Source organism: Podarcis pityusensis (assembly GCF_964106645.2).
Source record: "Podarcis pityusensis genome assembly, chromosome: 5".
Lineage (NCBI taxonomy): Eukaryota > Metazoa > Chordata > Lepidosauria > Squamata > Lacertidae > Podarcis > Podarcis pityusensis.
In genome coordinates, this window is record NC_138032.1 from 64,024,316 (window position 1) to 64,042,955 (window position 18,640).

The 18,640-nt window shown below is 46.3% G+C and overlaps 1 protein-coding gene, 1 long non-coding RNA gene and 1 pseudogene across 3 annotated transcripts; all 3 read left to right on the plus strand.

Annotated features, from left to right (window-relative positions):
* Window positions 1-1,373: 1,373 nt before the first annotated feature.
* On the plus strand, window positions 1,374-4,077 carry LOC308476740 (D(1)-like dopamine receptor pseudogene; annotated as a pseudogene). Its single transcript has one exon. The product of its transcript is annotated as a D(1)-like dopamine receptor pseudogene (transcript).
* A 1,626-nt stretch (window positions 4,078-5,703) lies between these two features.
* Window positions 5,704-7,995, plus strand: LOC308477338. The gene is made up of 2 exons (XR_013986501.1): window positions 5,704-7,132; window positions 7,392-7,995. It is a non-coding gene; the product is annotated as an uncharacterized lncRNA (long non-coding RNA).
* Window positions 7,996-14,505: 6,510 nt separating this feature from the next.
* FGFBP3 (fibroblast growth factor binding protein 3) lies at window positions 14,506-17,108 on the plus strand. Its single transcript, XM_081007236.1, has 2 exons — window positions 14,506-14,659; window positions 15,642-17,108. Exon 2 carries the CDS (start codon window positions 15,732-15,734, stop codon window positions 16,515-16,517), a length of 786 nt encoding a protein of 261 aa, XP_080863362.1. The 5' UTR covers window positions 14,506-14,659; window positions 15,642-15,731; the 3' UTR covers window positions 16,518-17,108.
* The last annotated feature ends 1,532 nt before the right edge of the window (window positions 17,109-18,640 follow it).

Below are 18,640 nucleotides of genomic sequence, written 5' to 3' on the forward strand. Positions count from 1 at the left end.
TTGGGGGACAGGGGGCGGGCTGGTGTGGAGGACTCCCTGGTCCTGAATAGGGTAACTGTGCCCCTGAAGGACCAGGTGCGCAGCCTGGGAGTCATTTTGGACTCACAGCTGTCCATGGAGGCGCAGGTCAATTCTGTATCCAGGGCAGCTGTCTACCAACTCCACCTGGTACGCAGGCTGAGACCCTACCTGCCCGCGGACTGTCTCGCCAGAGTGGTGCATGCTCTAGTTATCTCCCGCTTGGACTACTGCAATGCGCTCTACATGGGGCTACCTTTGAAGGTGACTCGGAAACTACAACTAATCCAGAATGCGGAAGCTAGACTGGTGACTGGGGGCGGCCGCCGAGACCACATAACACCGGTCTTCAAAGACCTACATTGGCTCCCAGTACGTTTCCGAGCACAATTCAAAGTGCTGGTGTTGACCTTTAAAGCCCTAAACGGCCTCGGCCCAGTATACCTGAAGGAGCGTCTCCACCCCCATCGTTCTGCCCGGACGCTGAGGTCCAGCGCTGAGGGCCTTCTGGCGGTTCCCTCATTGCGAGAAGCAAAGCTACAGGGAACCAGGCAGAGGGCCTTCTCGGTAGTGGCACCCGCCCTGTGGAACGCCCTCCCATCAGATGTCAAAACGATAAACAACTACCTGACATTCAGAAGACATCTTAAGGCAGCCCTGTTCAGGGAAGTTTTTAATGTATGATATTTTAGTATTTTTTGGTTTCTATGGAAGCCGCCCAGAGTGGCTGGGGAAACCCAGCCAGATGGGCGGGGTACAAATAAAATAAAATAAAATAAAAAAACTGCCACTCACAACCAGCCAGGATAAAAGAGCAGAGCAAATATTTCCTACTTCCCTTTGTTGTGCCAGCTCCAGGCTGCTGCAGCAGAGGTTCTGGGATCAGTCCCCTCTCCAGAAAATGGCCTCTCCATCTCCTAGTCCATCCATCTCCTAGTCTCTCCCCCCACCCCCGTAATGCCCCATTTGGGGTCACCCCATTTTGGCTGCCAGTGGCACTTTCAGCAGACTTTGGAGGGGTGAGTTATGTCGCCATGAAGCCATGACCCCTCTGCCTCATCCTAACTCCCTCCGGCAGCACAAACCAGGGGTCACGATTGCCCTCCACAATTTGCAACCATTGCAGCACAAAAACAGTTGTTTTTTAATTGTGTTGTTTGCAGTTCCCACACTCAAATTAAATCCAGCTGGCTTCTTATTTTAAAGCCAACAGTTTTTCGCAAGATGTCATATCAGTTTCACAGCTCTAACATTTTTTAAAAGTTGTGGCTGTGTCTGCTTTAATCACCAAAAGGGGTGTGCTGGAAGATGATAACTCAGACAGTGTGTCATGCAGTATTTATTATAAAAGGTAAAGGAACCCAGGATGGCTTTTTGTACTTGTCTTTACCTTTCTCCACTTTCCTCCGTTTTTGCATCTTAAACTACATGATCAATGATGCAAAGGACTACCGTCTATGATGCAGTATTCTCTTATTTAGAAAATAAGTCTGATAATCATCCTCTTAAGATTCCTCAAATGTGGCCACAATTGCCACTGGTGTTTAAAAAATAATAATACATATTTTATTTCTATGTGCTTTGACTACACCTGTGATTTTAACGACGGTATTCTGTATAGCAGGCAAAATTTCAACAGGTGAAGCTTCCTTGCTCGCAGTTTTTTCGTGTCAGTGAAAATCGCACCTACAGAATTTGTGCCTGCTAGAAGCTCAGCAGCGCGCAGTGGGGGGCGCGGGGAGGCAGGAATGGAGGCAGATCAGAGGGCGCGACTGGCAGGACAAGAGAAGAAGCTATGGTGCGCGGGGAGGGGTCCGACGAAGGACTGAACTGTGTACCATCAGTTCTGCTGAGCAGCTGCAGCTGAGCCCTGCCATCTCTGACATTTTATCCATTCGTAAGCCTTGGCTGAGTGAAGCGATCCCGAGCGAGCAGCGCAAGGAGTCCCCGCAAGGCGACCGCCGATCAATTCACAGGATCGCGCGCACGGATCCCTCCCCACGTGCTTTCTTCTCGCCTCCTGTCGCTGCCGCCGCGCACGAGACGTAGGGAACAAGGAGTCCCAGTGCCGCCCCGACTGCCAAACCCAAACGGACAGATAGTACGGAAACTGCCGCGGCTTTCTCTGCCCCACCTTCTCCTCCAGCACCAGAGGGTGCCCAGAAGCCCGGGAAGCACAGACGACGCTTGGATCTGGCTGCGAGAGGAAGGCAGCGAGCGAGCGGCGTCGGGGAACTTTCGCCCTCGGATCCGCGTTCATTCCAACCAGCCAGCCTGCCGCTAACCAAGATCTCTCTGTCCCGGCGGCGCCGGCGGCCCTGCGCGAAGCTCTTGATGCGCCCCGTCCAGGATCCAGTGCGTCCCCACGATGCCTGCGGGAGCCGCAGCCACGTCTTTGATGCAGGCGAAGGGGCGGCGGGGACCCTGTTGGCTGGGGCGCGCGGGTGGCGGCCATAGGAGACCCTCCTGGACGGCGGTCGGCTCCGGGAGCCCGTGGGCGCCCTCTGATGGAGAACGCCTCCAACGGCAGCCAGGGGCCCCTGGAGCCCCGGGCCCCTGGCGGGAATGGGGTGGTGCTAGGCGCCTGCTTGCTCTGGCTGCTGGTTTTGAGCACCTTGCTGGGCAACGCCCTGGTCTGCCTGGCCATCGTCCGGTTTCGCCACCTGCGCGCCAAAGTCACCAACTGGTTTGTGCTGTCACTGGCCTCGTCTGACCTGTGTGTGGCGCTGCTGGTCATGCCCTGGCAGGCAGTCACGGAGGCGGTGGGCGGGGTGTGGCTCTTTGGCACCCGTTTCTGCGACACGTGGGTGGCCGCCGACATCATGTGCTCCACGGCCTCCATCCTCCATCTCTGCATCATAAGCCTCGACCGCTACTGGGCCATCGCCAGCCCCTTCCGCTACGAGCGGCGAATGACCCGGGGCCTGGCCTCCGCCATGATCGCCCTGGCCTGGACCCTCTCTGTCCTCATCTCCTTCATCCCTGTCCAGCTCCATTGGCACAGAGTCCAGGAGCAAGGGGGGACTGACCCACAGTTGCCACGTTGTGATGCCAGGCTCAACCCCACGTATGCCATCACCTCTTCCCTGGTCAGCTTCTACATCCCTGTGTCCATCATGATTGGCACTTACGCAAGGATCTACCGCATCGCCCGGGCTCAGATCCGCCGCATCTCATCTCTGGAAAAGGCCGGAGGGCTGGGCTTTGCGCAGGGGAAAGAGCCCGCCTCTTCGCTGCGCAGCTCGCTCTGCAAGGAAACCAAGGTCCTCCAGACGTTGTCCATCATCGTGGGGGTATTTGTCTGCTGCTGGCTGCCCTTTTTTGTCCTTAACTGCCTGCTACCCTTTTGCGAACCGAGGCCCGGCAGCGGGGTTTCTGGGCAAGCTCTCTGCGTCAGCCAGACGACTTTCCGCATTTTCATGTGGCTTGGCTGGGCCAACTCCTCAGTCAACCCAGTGATCTACGCTTTCAATGTGGACTTTCGGAAGGCTTTCAGCAGCCTGTTGGGCTGCCACCGCCGCCCTTGTTGGGCTCCAGGCAGGTCCGCCGTGGAGAGAGTCAATCTGAGCCACGAGCTGGTCTCCTATCACCACGACTCCTCCTCCCACAAGAGCGGAGGAGAGCCAGTTCCGTCACCTCTCCCCACCATTGCTGCCTGGCATCGATCCCTGCCCCACACAGTGAGCTCCCAAGGAGAAGGCGAGAGCAATGGAGGAACCCTGCCAGAGAACGAGATGTTGTCCTCACGTCAGGCCGCTCAGAGGAGCAACAGCAAAAACCTTCACCTGCCAGCTTTGCTCCCCTCTGAATGTGAGGCTGTGGTATCTTTGGAGACTCTTGATCCCTTTGCAGAGATTACTGGGGACTAGAATCTTTACTGCCACATCCCAGCGGTATGTGGATGGGACCATGTAGTGGCCACAAAGGAACACAATCACATAAGAAGAGTCCTGCTGGTTCAGACTGAAGGCTTATCTAGTCCAGCATTTTCTTTCCCCACAATGGCCGACTAGATGTGAATAGGAAGCTCACAAACAAGACACGAGGCCTTTCACTGTCTCCTACTGTTGTTCCCCAGTGACTGGTATTCAGAGGTGCACTGGCTCTGATTCTGGAGGTATCACATAGCTGTCAGAACTACTTATTTATTTAGGGATATCTATGCTGTCCAATCAACTGTGAGGATGGTTCACTTGTTGTTGGCATCCGTCTCTCTTAGGAGAGTGCGCCTTCAGGGTAAAGTCAAACAGCTTTAGTCAAACAGAGTTACAGCGCCTGCTGTGGCTGTAGACATTGATACAGGAGAGACATGTTTGGTTGCAGCTGGGACAGATGAAGGTGTCCAGTTTTGCTTCTACAGGTGCACCTTAGTGTTTCTCCTCTCTGTGCTCCACTCTGCAGTCATTCCTCCTCTGGTCATTGCTATGGATACATGGCCTGTCTGTCTGTCTCCAGCGGTTCACTATTACATGTTTAATAGCCACTGATAGCTCTATCTGCCATGCATGGCTTCTTCACAGTTGGGATCATGACCTAACTAAAATGGCAGGGCCCGATCACTTGGGACCCATCCATTGGCACCCAGCTCATATGGTTGGGTCCAATGAAGTTTTGCATGTTTGATCAGAACAGAAGTCCTAGCGTGTGCAGTGGGTCTTATGCCTAGGTTCGGATTGGTTTGGAGCCTTAGACATTACTCCTGAGTCTGCAACAATCTGCACGAAAGTTCTTTCCTTCATAACTGAGTAGCGATCTACTAGTCTTTCTCTTAGAGTGTATCCAGAGGCAATGGTAAGACTGAAGGTTGATTGTCTAACACAGGCTTCCTCAAACTCGTCCTTCCAGATGTTTTGAGACTACAGTTCCTATCATCCCTGACCACTGGTCCTGCTGGCTAGGGATCATGGGAGTTGTAGTCCAAAAACATCTGGAGGGCCGAGTTTGAGCAAGCATGGTCTAACACAAGAGCCATGATTCCCAACTCTGTGATGTGAGAGGAGCTGAAACAGATATTTAAGAAACTGAAGTACAGTGGTACCTCGGGTTAAGAACTTAATTCGTTCTGGAGGTCTGTTCTTAACCTGAAACTGTTCTTAACCTGAAGCACCACTTTCACTAATGGGGCCTCCTGCTGCCGCTGTGCCTCCGCTGTTCTCATCCTAAAGCAAAGTTCTTAACCCGAGGTAATATTTCTGCGTTAGCGGAGTCTGCAACCTGAAGCGTATGTAACCCGAAGTACCACTGTATCTTAATGCATTCACCAGTCTTTGGAACAGGAAGCCCCCATGTGCAACTCTTATTTGCCCCCACCCTCTTTCACTCTGCCAAGATATTGGTGCTGACATCATCCTGATCAGTGGCGGAGGAATCCTCTCTGTCACTTGGGGCAGGACGCCGAGGGGCGGGGCAAATCGCCTGGTGACGCATGTGCGACGTCTGTAGGGACTGCGCATGCGCGGCAGCCCATATGGTCACCACGCGAGCGGCAGCCCATACGGACGCCCATATGGACACTGTGCACAAGCGGCAGTCCGTGCGGACTGTGCAGGCATGGCAGCCTGTATGGACACCATGCGAATGCGGCGTGAGCAGCGCCCACACTGACTGTGTGCGCACCCTCCATCACTCTACAGCTGGGGGAGGCAGCGGGCCATCTTGTCACCGCCCCGGGCACCCTCCCCCCCCTTTGTACACCCCTGATTGCCCTAAGCACGGGGTGGGGAACGTGTGGCTCTACAGATGTTGCTTTCGATATTGTTGGACTGCAATTTCCACCCCAAAGCAACCGTCATCTGTGCATGTGCAACAGCTGTCTCAAGTGTACACACCTCAGTTTCACTGCAAAGTGAATGTGGCTCACGTATGCAAATGGGATGGGAGCAAGATAGGTATGGATTTTGGCCAATGCCATGTGTACACGGCTTCAAGCAACAGCAGTGGGAGTGTGCTGGAGCTACAGTAAATGTGTACAAGAGCCTAAGGCTTTGATGGCACTGTGAGTTCCTGTTGTTGCAGAGCAGCTGTAGAAGGGTGGACTGGACTGAGAAAAGTATTATCATCTGCTTCATTACCAGGGATGTGAAGACAGATGGTTAATTGCATGTTTCTGTACATATATAAATATGTGCTTTGACATTATGGTAATGAGCTGTGTAAATTATGCCCAGGCGCAGTGCAGTAATTATTTCACATCTTACTGTGCTGCCCACAACTTTTAACAGAGCTGTACAATTTATAATGTTAAATCTTCTTTGATGGTAACTGAATGTATAAATCAATGGAAGTTTATTTTTGCCTTCCTCTTGTATGTATGTTTAAAGCCTCCCAAGATCACTATTAGAACAATACTCTACAAGTTATGTAAAATACATCATGTGGGGCACAGTTACCTAGCCCCTGTGCTTGTATTTAACAGGGCTTGCTCTGGGCTTAAAATATCATCTATTGCATTGGTATTTAAGCTTGTATAGGCTGCTGCTCTATATTGGGATTATGCTGTTCAAAAGAAATGTGAAGCCAGTGGGGTTGCACAAATTCTAATGACGATATGATTATATGGGAAATGTAATTATTTGTTTCTCTCTTTTTTATGGTACTGTTTGGCTCTCTGGAAAATGAAATCTTCTAGCAGAAATGCATTTCCATAAGGGGGGAAAAATCCAACTTGGCTATTAAAGAAAGGCTCTTTAAAAGCTTGGTACAATTTTGCCAAAATGAACACTTCTTTCATTTGAATCCAGCATAATAATACAGCTACATCAAGCAGGCGTACTGTTTTCCTATCCTTTTGTCTCAGTGACAAAAATCATGTTCACAACAACAGCCATAATCTGTATTACCTCTAGATTTTGTAGCATTTGTGCCAGGTCACCAGATCAAGACTCATTACATGGTCCAAGCTCTCACACTGGTATACTGAGTTTTTAAAAAACACTCCTATCTAGCAAGGGAGCTGCTACAGATCTATTTTTGAATTGGGAAATGCATGTATATAGTTTTCCTAGATGGATTTCAGGCACCGTGGCTATCAAAGCTTGGAGGCAGAAGTCCAAGGTCCCACTCAGGAAAGTGAGTAGGAGATCGCCCAAACTGACCTAGCACTTTTTGAATTACTGTATTTTCTGCTCTATAAGATGCACCAGACCACAAGACGCACCTAGTTTTTGGAGGAGGAAAAAAAAAAAATAAATTCTAAATCTCAGAAGCCAGAACAGCAAGAGGGATCTCTGTGCAGTGAAAGCAGCAATCCCTCTTGCTGTTCTGGCTTCTGGGATAGCTGCGCAGCCTGCATTCACTCCATAAGACGCACACACATTTCCCCTTACTTTTTAGGAGGGAAAAAGTGAGTCTTATAGAGCAAAAAATACGGTAAGTCAGTAATGCACAAGACCAACTAAAGCAGAGGTGGGAAGACTTTGGCCCTCCAGATGTTGTCAATGGCTGTCTCATCCCTGGCTGTTTGCTATGGTGGCTGAGTCTGATGGCAGCTGGAGTCAAACAACATCTGGAGGACCAAAGATGAGCTAACCCCTAGTTAATATGATGGGTTGCTGGTATATGGGAACCCCTGTGTGCCCCCCAAATCTGTTCTGAGGACATGCAAGTGGCTGGATGGAGGAGAAGACAAGCTGGAAGTCTCCTGCACACATGGATTTCTGTTGAACAAGCGAGCAGACATCATTGGATGTCACCCATTGTCTGTTGAATAGACTTGATTTACATTTGCAGCAAGGGATGTAATATTAGGCCAGCAAAATCTTAACACTTTTTCCTGAGAAGGTTGTATTCAGATGAAACCCAGTCAAGTCATTATGTAAGTAGTTGGATATATTTCACTAAATGTTTTATATAAATTATAAAGGATTAAAAGTACTTTGCAAAATTATTGCTTACCTCTACAAAAATGGAAAAGATTGCTTTATGCATATTGCCAATTTTTCCATAAAATAAAGTCATGAATGCTGACTTAGCAACAAAGTTTTATATCTGTTGAGTATAATTCTATACAGTTGACTGCAGTCTGAATGTATGATTGCTTTCTCAGAAATGCAAGTAGCGTCAGATCACCAATATCCATTTTCTTGCAAAACACTTAACTGAGGGTATGTATGCGTTAGCGGCTTAAACACAATGAGGTCACACACACACACACACACACACACAAACAAACACTACATTTCACATTACTCTTGGGGGAAAGCCATTACAATTAAAGTAGAATTTGATAGGTATACAGTACATTGGTTTGACACAAAATGGCTGAAATATAACAAGGTGAAAGCTAGCATGGGAATACAGAATATTAATCACTACGGAGCTGGGGAAAAATTACAGTTCTTCCTGGATGAATGAAAGTGCCATGAACTTTGCTAGCTTTAGATACAACTGCCAGGCATTTTATATGCTCTCTCGGCCCGAAAGCGAAGATGAGTGATGCACCCCATAATCAAATTCGACTGGACTTAACTGTCCAGGGGTCCTTTACCTTTACCTTTTACGTATATTTCTTCCAAATTAGTAGCACTGCAATTTTGAAAGTGAGCTCTACTTTGAGCAGAACTGAACTTACTATTATTATTACAGAAACAGAACTCTAGGAATAATTATCTAGACAGAGTTTCAATATGGGCCCCTAGGTTACGTAGCAGTATGGCTCATTATACCGTTCCAAAATAGCAGTGATCCTTAAGAAGAAACTGTGATGCATCCATCTGTTTCACTTGAGCTCCAAATGAATCTCTTGTCAAGAAACCTATCAACAGTTATGCCATCATTTCCCAGTATTCCCTCTTTTGGCCCCCAAAGTGCATTTGAACATAAAGCAGATACGTGATACTAATTACTAAACCGGGCACAAAGACGACAACAACTGGGAGTAAAAATAAAAGTATTAAACGGTTCTTCCTATCTGAGTTTTAGTAAAATGAACTCATTGGCTGGATTATGTGACAACACATCCTCACAGCTAGCAAATCTGTTGGGTAACTTTAGGTCAGTCATTATCTCTTAGTCCATTTTACCCCACAGGCAGAGGTCGGGGCTAGCCAACCGTGGTGAGCGGTGAGCGTCCCAGGGGTTGGGGCGGCGATATCACACCCCCTCAGGGGTGACACCTGGGGCGGACCGCACCCACCACACCCCCTTCCTCCTCCAGTGTCCACAGGGTCGTTGTGAAGATAACGGGTGAGGAGAACACTACCCCAACCTCTTTTGGGGAGGGGGGAGAGTAGGATAATAGATATTTTTGTGGAGGAAGGGGGAGACCCACATTTGCAGTTTGCATCTCCCCTGCCGAGAGCCTCAGGGTCCCGTTCCTGCTTCTCTCCACCTGGCCTAGGGCGGGGCCTGACTGGCCTCATAAGGACTACTGCTGAGGCTGCTGCCCAGCATGGACTGGGGTATTGGGGGGGAAGTTTCATTGGGAGATTTTGCTGTTGTTACTGATATTAACTGATATTAACTTTTTGTATCGTTTTTATGTGGAAATTGTTCAGTTTGGTTATGTAGTTTTTAATGTGTTTTATTTATTTTTATGACCACTTTGCTGTGTTTGTAATTATGCAAATCGTTTTGTATTGGAAGTCGTCTTGAGGATTGTTTTAACTGTGGAAAGGCGGCATACAAAAAAAATATGATGGTGGTGATTACCAAAAAAGAAAAGAAAAGAAAGTCCAGTGAACATTAAAATGCTCCCTACGCATGATCTGGATCAGGCCCCCATGCTGGCAATTTGAAGAAGAACAGAATTCAAGTGTAGCTTCTCCCTCATCACCTTGATTGGGGTCTGATTATGTGCAAACAGTACAACGGATATTTTGACACATTTTCTCAACTGTGCCACGGTGCACACCCTCAGTGGGATTCTCCTGCAACCGTGTAAAACTGCCACACCTTCCATCACAAGGCACACATTTTTTCAGAGCAGACTTTGTAGTAAGCACTGAAAGAGTTTGCTGGCAGTTCTATTTGTTTTTTGCTAGAACATTTTTACTCCATTAATTTTGGCCGTCATTTGAATCCCCACACCATAGCAAGCGTGTTTACATTTTGTTCGATATCTTCACAGCTTGCAAGGTCTGTGGGAAGAAAAGAACAGGCTGTGAATATACCTCCACCTCCACATTCATCCCTGTCATTCTCCCTGTTCCTGTCTCCTGATTCACCTCCACATATGTTCATCCTGGTCATGCAAATAAACTTCCTAGTTTCTCTACCAACACAGTGTTCCCATGCATTCTGACACCTGTGCATCACTCCATCAGCTGTCCTGAGCATCTATTTTGGTAGAAGGAAGAACGTGTCTCAGCTGTCTAGATGATGATGATGATATCACCTCATGTTGGGATGGAGAACCTGTGGCCAGCTGTTGTTGGAGCCAACTCCCATCAGCCACAGTCAGGGATGTTGAGAGTTCGCATCAGAAAATCTGGAGAGCACTAGATTCCAAGCACATGATTTAACACATAAGCTACAATTCCCAGGATTATCTGAGGGAAGCTATGTCCTTTAAATGTGCATTAAATGTATGTTGTGGATGTAACCTTGGTGACTTTTCTGGTTGAAGTGAGACTTGAAGGACAGTGTTCTCAGCTGACAATCTTAGTTCATTTTGGAGCAGTCATACTAGCAGGAAGTGAAAAATGAAATTGTTTGTTAGTCATAGCTCGTTTTTGGAGAACCTCATTAGCCTCCCATTTTTATTATGTTTACACTAAGGAACTGTGGGTTCTTGGTCACTATCCCATCCTCAGTCCATACCCTCTTCAAAATAGCCTCCTCATATTGTTGGCTGCTTTTGGGGGGCAACATATGGCTTTTAAAAACGTAAGAAGAGTCCTACTGGATTAGGCTAAAGTACCATCTAGTTCAGCATCCTGTCATAGGACCCAACCAGGGGCCTTTAGGAAGCTCACAAGACCTGAGTGCAATAGCAACTATTTGTCTATTGGAAAGTTGGTCATCTGATTGGTGGCATCTGCAAATCCCCATGCTATGCACAGCACTCTGAAACCCTGTTAATCAGCTGGTCATCGGTGAGGCTTTAAAGCACTGCACAAGGCTGTCTGCAAGCACTGACAATCAGTTGGTAGTTAGGACTTCAAAATGCTGCTCACTGCTTTCTGCGAGATCAGTTGATCATTGGTTCTTGTACAGAATTGTGTGAGGCACATTGAAGCCATGACAACCAGCTGATTGTCTGGACTTCAAAGTGCCACACTAGGTGGGTTTGCACTAAAAAAAAAGCTGGCCACCTAACATTGTTAGGTGATGTCAGATGATTAAGATCTGAGCAGCCTCCATGCTGAACTTGGCCTTTGGGGCAAAGCCAGCCCCATACGGTAGTGGATTCTAAGTAGAAATGAGTGTAAAAAGCAACACAATCAAGGTTAGCATTAAAGCCATATGAAAATTAGACTTACAAGGACAGATTTCAGTGAACGGCATTACTTCTTTGGAAAGCTTTGCTTTCATTCTCAGAGAAATCTATCTGTTCCCAGTGGCTGAGCTCCTGAGAGTGTAGCAGAGGTTCTCAAAACAGTGCAGTCCTGCTTTGAGAGCTAACCATAGTTATCGCCCCTGTCATTATGAGCTGCTTCATGTTCAAGCCAGTGTGGTGTGGTCATAAATCCTTTGGTTCAGAAGCTTAAGGTAATTGTCTCAGAGATTTCAGTAACACGCAGGATGATAACTGTGTAATGTATTTCAGGCTGAAAACGACCTCTTTCTTCCCTAGATCAATGCATTTTCATTCTATCCAAGACCTATTTCCACAGTGTGAGGCAGAAGCCACTCATGTTTTAAATCATTTTTGGTATGCAAGTGATATAAGAAAGTGCAATTTTGCATCCAAATGAAGGCTGGGGTTGCCTACCTTCTGGCTATTACGATTGCCAGTAAGCTGCATCAGGGAAGTTGGCAGAGGCTTGAGAGCTGGTTTGATAGTGTCATAGATCTAGAGTACCAGAGTCTGTTAGTGAATAGTAGAAATTAATAAACACTAGTATTTACATAATATTTGTGATATGAGGCGAAAATAGAAGCTGCAGAACTGTGCCAGACAATTAGCAAGTGAGCTATTAAGGAACAATGGGGAACCAGTACTTAGCCATTAAGGGTCATTGGCAATGGAAAAGAACTGTCCCCCTCCCCAACCAGGAGGTGGTGTGTGTGTGTGTGATGTCACAGGAAAATTTGTCCTTTTTGAAATCTAAAGGTATTCCGGAAAGAAGGAGGAAATACGCAAAACCATCTTGGTACTGGCTGGAGGAGGTTGCACTGAGAAATTGGGAGCCATGACTGACCACTTCTTTGGACCCAGCCTTGCTGAAGCTATAAGAGGGGCAAGGAGAGACACTCTTGGGATATAATGTTCTGCAACCCATCCATTGAAGGTACAAAATGAACCATATTTCGTAAAAGACACTAGCCTCCACTGTGTCTTGATTTTTCCAACAGAAACACAACAGTGGGTGATCTCCTAGAACCCCCAGGAAATTGGCTACCCCCTTGGCAGAGATTAAGGGTGGTGTGCAACCTTCCTAACAGTATGTTAACTCAGAAGTAGGTTCCAATGGGATTTTCTCCCAGGTAAGTGGTTCAATCCAATGCACACACTCCTGGAAGTAAGTAAGCTCCATAGAACATTGTCCTTCTGAGTAATTATCCTTAGGGTTTCACTGTAAGGATCTGAAATAGAAAGTTCTTGCTCCAAAACTCGTGTCTGTTGCAGACCCACTAGAGATGCGAGCCACATTTTTCCTGCCACAGCACTGTAACTGCCGCATGAGTGACCCCTGCCTTAAAGGGAAGCTGTGAGCAATTCTGAAGCTTCTCCCACAGACACTGTATATTAATTATATAGACTCAGTAAATGGAAGGGAATCAGGATCATGACAGAAAACCTCTTCTTGTCCTCCAAACATAAAGCTTATACATGTATAAGCTATTTGTGGAAAGGCTCTGTGTATGAACAATCTATGTATCGTCTGGTACTATTCAGTCAGATTGCATGGAGTAATCCTACACAGAGAGTGAATTCTGAGATTACCTTTGCACATTAATCTCATTTATTTATGTTGGTTTACATTTTTAACTGATCAGAGCCTGAACACTTAGAGCAGCGAACAACTTCTCACAACAATTAATTTCAAGTAATCAGAATACTCAGTATTTCACATCTCGTGCCCTTTTCAGATGTTCTAAAAAAAAAAAAGACTCTTCAAAGAAAAAGGTGTAAGAAACCGCTCAGGGTCCACTTTCAGTAGCCCCTGCACTACAGTATTAGAAGAGAAGGCATCCCTGCTTTTTAAAAAAATGGCCACTAGGTGTCTCCTTTATGCTGAAAAATGGATTATTGTCTCTAATTAGCTCTTTCGAATAGCTGATGAGACTATGAAAATAGCTCGTGCAGCCGTTGTATTAAATCTGCTGTGTTGCAAAAGGGGGGGGCGAAATGTAATTATTTAACAATATTTATTTAAAATATGTATACCTCTCTTTTCCATACACATTCGAAAGAAAATCTACAACTAACCTAAAACACCATAAAATTCCATTATGACTAACTTATAAGTAAACCACCAGTTCAGTCACTTCTACCAAGTATGAAACTTTTAAAATTAAAGAAGAACTCTCCATCTCTCTCAAGCTGTCCCCCCCCCCCACCTTCAAGGTCACTGACATGCTACAAATGAGCAACACGGCTATGTGCGGGCAGACTAGCACAATGTTTAATCGGCTAGCAACTTCAGCATGCTTATTTACAAGGCTGCATTGTAAAATAATAATAATAATATCAACTGCAGTAGAGATTATTTTAGCAGTCACTGAGCTTCAAGCTCTGTAGGCTTCCAACAAATTACCTTTGCAACATAAAAGATTAACTGAAAAGGATTGATCTTACATTTTGTGTGACTGTGTTCTGTACTATTTTATTCAATTTGGTCGCAGTCATGTACCAGCAAAACAACATCTTATGTACTGTCTCTCTCTAAAAGTGGTACAAACTTAAAGGGAGAGTTGATTTCATTGCTCCAAACTTTCGGCAGACAGTTGTCATTAAAGTTGTGTAGCTTTGGCTCCTTGACAGTTAAATTCATTTTTGAGGTGTTAGGCAACATTACAAAACAAATGGCAGTAGTCTAAGCAAATGAAACGCTTTCGCCTACAAGGAGCAGAACCTGCCATGGCCATCTTAATAGTAAGAACTATTTGAATGGGCACCGTGAATGATCATTACTTTGCAATAGAGCTAATGCTGTAGAGTGATTAAATTGAACAGAGCAGATAGTGGGGGCTACTGTGAGATGAGCAGTAACAAATTCTGCCAGTGAGTATTGGGATCATATTTATTTAGCTATTCAGTACGTTGACTATAAATACATAAAGAACAGAACATGATTGCTCTTTGTCAAGAGGTTTGTTTTTCAGGATTCTCCTCTTGCGCTCTCTCTCTCTCTCTCTCTCTCTCTGTGTGTGTGTGTGTTTGCATGCATAAGACTGGGGAGGGGCATCGGCTGTGGCTGGCCCCTACTGGACTGTTGATAACACATGCATGCTCTGTACAGTTCTCTAACAGAGACTACGGTTACATGCAGGCTTGCAGTTTTCCTGGAGAGATCTCTGCCTCTTGCAATGAACTGTAAGTATAACTGCCAGAAGGAGGGTGGGGGGAATCAGTACTGGAACTGTTTAATTTAGCTTGGTGACAAGTTTGGGGATTCTCCCATGCAGTTTCTTTGGTGCTGCAATAAGCAAAAATATTTGTTTTTTGCACCATGCAACCAGTGATCTCACATCCAAATTAACCAACAGATTCATTATGTCTTAAGAGCAGCACCAAACTGGAGAGATGCTTTTGCATTTGGAAAATGCATGAAAGAAAACCTGGAAAGCAGGAAAGAAATTGGGAGTTTGAAATGTCTTTGTTAAAAGCAGGATGGGGGCGTGGAGAAGAGAGGAAGGCAGCAGTAGAAAAGAGCACTTCAACGAAACCTTGCTATCACTTTTCTGGTATCATAGAAAGAAATCTGATAGATTTCTAACAACACAATCTTATATGTGTTTACTCAGACGTAAGCCAATTGAGAACAACGGTGCTTACTCTGAATGCATCTTAAACAAATTTGTGTTTGTTTGTTAATGTTGTCATAATGTTGTCAGGACAATCCCTTTAACCACATGGATGGCACTCAAGCAGGAATGCAACTCCTCTTTTGAATGTAGACAGGGATGGCTTTTCTACTTAAGATTGCCAAGTTTTTAGTCTTTCTCTGTGTAAAACAAAAGATGCAGAGGAGTTTTGCTTACTACCAAAATCCAGCACCATTGATATAACTGCATAAAAGCTATTGGGTATCCCAGGGGGTGCTGTTAGGAACACAAAATACCAGGTTGGCACACATGCATAACAAACATAACAAGTGTCTGCTTTGTACAGAGGGTAGGTACTGGAGGCGTTACCCACTGCTGAGGGTCACACAGTGAGTTAAAAAGAATTTTATGCCAGTGAAGGTTTGAGAATTCGAGATAAGAAGAATGCATTGCTTGCAATGAGCTATCACTACTCATCTTTATCTGCCCAGTGTGTGTCCACAGCTGACTTATATCTCTCTCCTCTATAGGACTTTGGGAATGTAGAGGGCCCCTCACCTGAGATTCTATCACGGATGCTTTTGAATGATAAATGTCAACAGCTCCCCTGACTTCAGGAAATGAGGCTCCCCCAAACCCTTCCGCTCACCCTTCTCTTCCTGAGCTGCCTGGAAGGCACCACCGGCAGGAAGATCAAAGAGAGCAGCGAAAAAGTGAAGCCCGCTTCCTCGCCATGGGCACAGTCTGGACAGTTCTCCACCCGTGACAAACACCTGTGCAGTTGGCAGGTGATCTCTGGCGAAGAAGCCACCGAACTCCTGCTCAGCTGCCACCAGCCTGGAGAGGAGGGTGGGAAGAGGCAGCAATGTGTCTACCGGGGCCAGCCAGAGCTATGCGCTGCCTACAGCTCCAAAGGCCGCCAGTTCTGGAAGCAGATCCTGGGCAAACTCCGCAAGAAGCAGCACCCATGCCAGGACGGCAGCCCGCTCAAATCCCGGCTTTGCAGTAGCAAGAAGGGGACTTCTGAAGCGCAGCTACACCTGGTGCCCACCGCTCCCGGCACTGACGCCCCGGGGGCCACTGAGGGGACTGCTAAAGGTAGATCCAAGGGGAAAGGCCGTGCCAAGGATGCGCCAGCCCCGCAGAAGCCACCTCAGGCACCCAGGAATAGGGCAATCAGCAGCCCAGCCAAGGCGGAGGCCCCAGCCAAGCGAAACAAAGAGGGGAAGAGGAAAGAAGGCCCCGGCTCCTCAGCGGCCCCAACCCAGCCCTCCAGCATGCAACCTACATCGGTCGCAGGAGGCACGGAGCAGCCCACAGAGCTCAATGCAGGCGTGGTCGAGGCCTACTGCGAAGAGAAGTGGCATTCGCTATGTAACTTCTTTGTGAATTTCTGGAACGGCTGAACCTGGAGAATTGGGAGAAGGGTGGGCACGGGGTGGGGGGGAGGGTTAAAGGCAAGGGGGGTTAAAGGCAGAGTGTACAGCAGACAGCCTAGGTAGAGATAGTGTTGGAAGGAATGAAGGCAAATGTGGTGGTTTGGGACGAGGGCAAAATGGAGGCGGGGGTGAACAGAGTCAAGTGGGATGGGAGTTTTTGAGCGCCAACAGAGCGTGGGTGAAGATTTGGGGCAGTGAGGAAGGGGAGGCAGGATGCGGCAGTTGTGCTTTTATGGGATGTATAACTTACTCATTCCTACTAATCCTGCAGCAGCTGCTAACAAAGTGGCCGAGGGTGTGCACTAGAAAAAGGTAGGTTAAGATGAAAGACATATTGTTCCTTCCATGCTAGATGTGCTCCAGCTGTTAAGTAAACTGTCCTGTTGCATCAGGCTGTTTATTCCCTACCCACAATCAAGTAGCTAATTCTCAGCTAATAAAAGATATTTGGGTTTGCCATGTCTAAAAAATAATCGCAAGGTTCTTTCTCTAACACAATGGATGCTACTGGGCGTAATTACATTAATGATAATAATAAATGAAATTATTATACAGCAACCTGTGCTTGTTATTTCATTACACAGTGTCAAAATCTCTGCTATCAGTATCAATGCTATCACATTTTACAAACTTTTATTTAACGGTATGTATTTTTAAAATGTGTTTGTATCCCTCCAAAGCAGTTTCCTGGGGAAACTGTGTATTGTGTGTGTGCACACACACACACACACACACACACCAGTTTTAAATTCACTGTTCTAGCCTTCCATCTTAATGAATCTAGCCATTGATGCAGAGTGACTTGGTTGAATTTATGTACCACCCTATTGTCAAATGCTTGAAATAGCTAAGAGCCAGTATTTATGGGCCAATAGAAGGGTCACCATAATAAGCTATTGCTTTCTGCATTCCACCTCCCTTGCACTGTGGAGCCTCTGAGAAGAAGAAGAAGAAGAGTTTGGATTTGATATCCCGCCTTTCACTCCCTTTAAGGAGTCTCAAAGCGGCTCACATTCTCCTTTCCCTTCCTCCCCCACAACAAACACTCTGTGAGGTGAGCGGGGCTGAGAGATTTCAGAGAAGTGTGACTGGCCCAAGGTCACCCAGCAGCTGCATGTGGAGGAGCGGAGACACGAACCTGGTTCCCCAGATTACGTGACTACCGCTCTTAACCACTACACCATACTGAAGTACTGAAGGAGACCTTCATTCTGTTAGGTAGGGTGTGTTTTTTCTCCCACTCTCAGTCAGATTCTTCTTCTTCCACAACATAATTGGTCAAAATGTTCTTGACGCACATAGTTTGTATCACAGTTGCTGGGATTTATACTTAGAGCCGTGGCAGCAATTTTATCAACAGACTGTTCTAACTTTTATCAGAGCTCTTGCTACTTCACATAGCCCATTTCACACTGGTTACATAGAGCACAATAGTTTTGCTTATCATACAATATATATATATATATATATATAGGACATAGTTCCCGCAGTCTATCCAAAGAATGTCACTTTCTCTCAAGGGAAGCCTAGCGATTACATTTTAAACCTTGCCTTTAAAAAGCTTCTCTCCAATGGCAAATTCCAAGAGAGATCAAGCTCTCAGAATTTGCTTTCAATATTACGGTTTAGGACTGTTCTGTACATGCAGCTGTAGAACATGGTCAACTTTCCCTGAGACTACAGCACTGAACATTGCAAGCCGGGAGCTACCTAAAAACTTGCCCTGTTTTGATTGGGAGAATGGTGCTTGCATTTATACATATGTGCCAATTTTTCCTTTTCACTTAAGCAGATGCTGAAAAACAAATACGAGGATGATAAATGGGAAGAGGTATTGCTTTCTATAGTAAAAGAACAATTGGGAAAATCTTGGAGGGTAAGAATGTTGATCTTTGTTCTAAAAGCCTTGAAGGGAGACTTATATTTGCCTTCTTCTACCTGAGGAATTTTAAGGAAAAAACATCTAAGGAGCTTATGTTCCAATGAGAGACAAACACATAAAATAAAGAAAGAATAGCAATAATGAAAGAATAAGGTAATCAGAGAGGTGGTTTTTTTAATGAACTTGACATAACAAATAATGTTATCTT

Bases quoted from the DNA above. Each gene is read 5' to 3' on its own strand.
- FGFBP3 (XM_081007236.1), top strand. From the start codon at position 15,732: ATGAGGCTCCCCCAAACCCTTCCGCTCACCCTTCTCTTCCTGAGCTGC.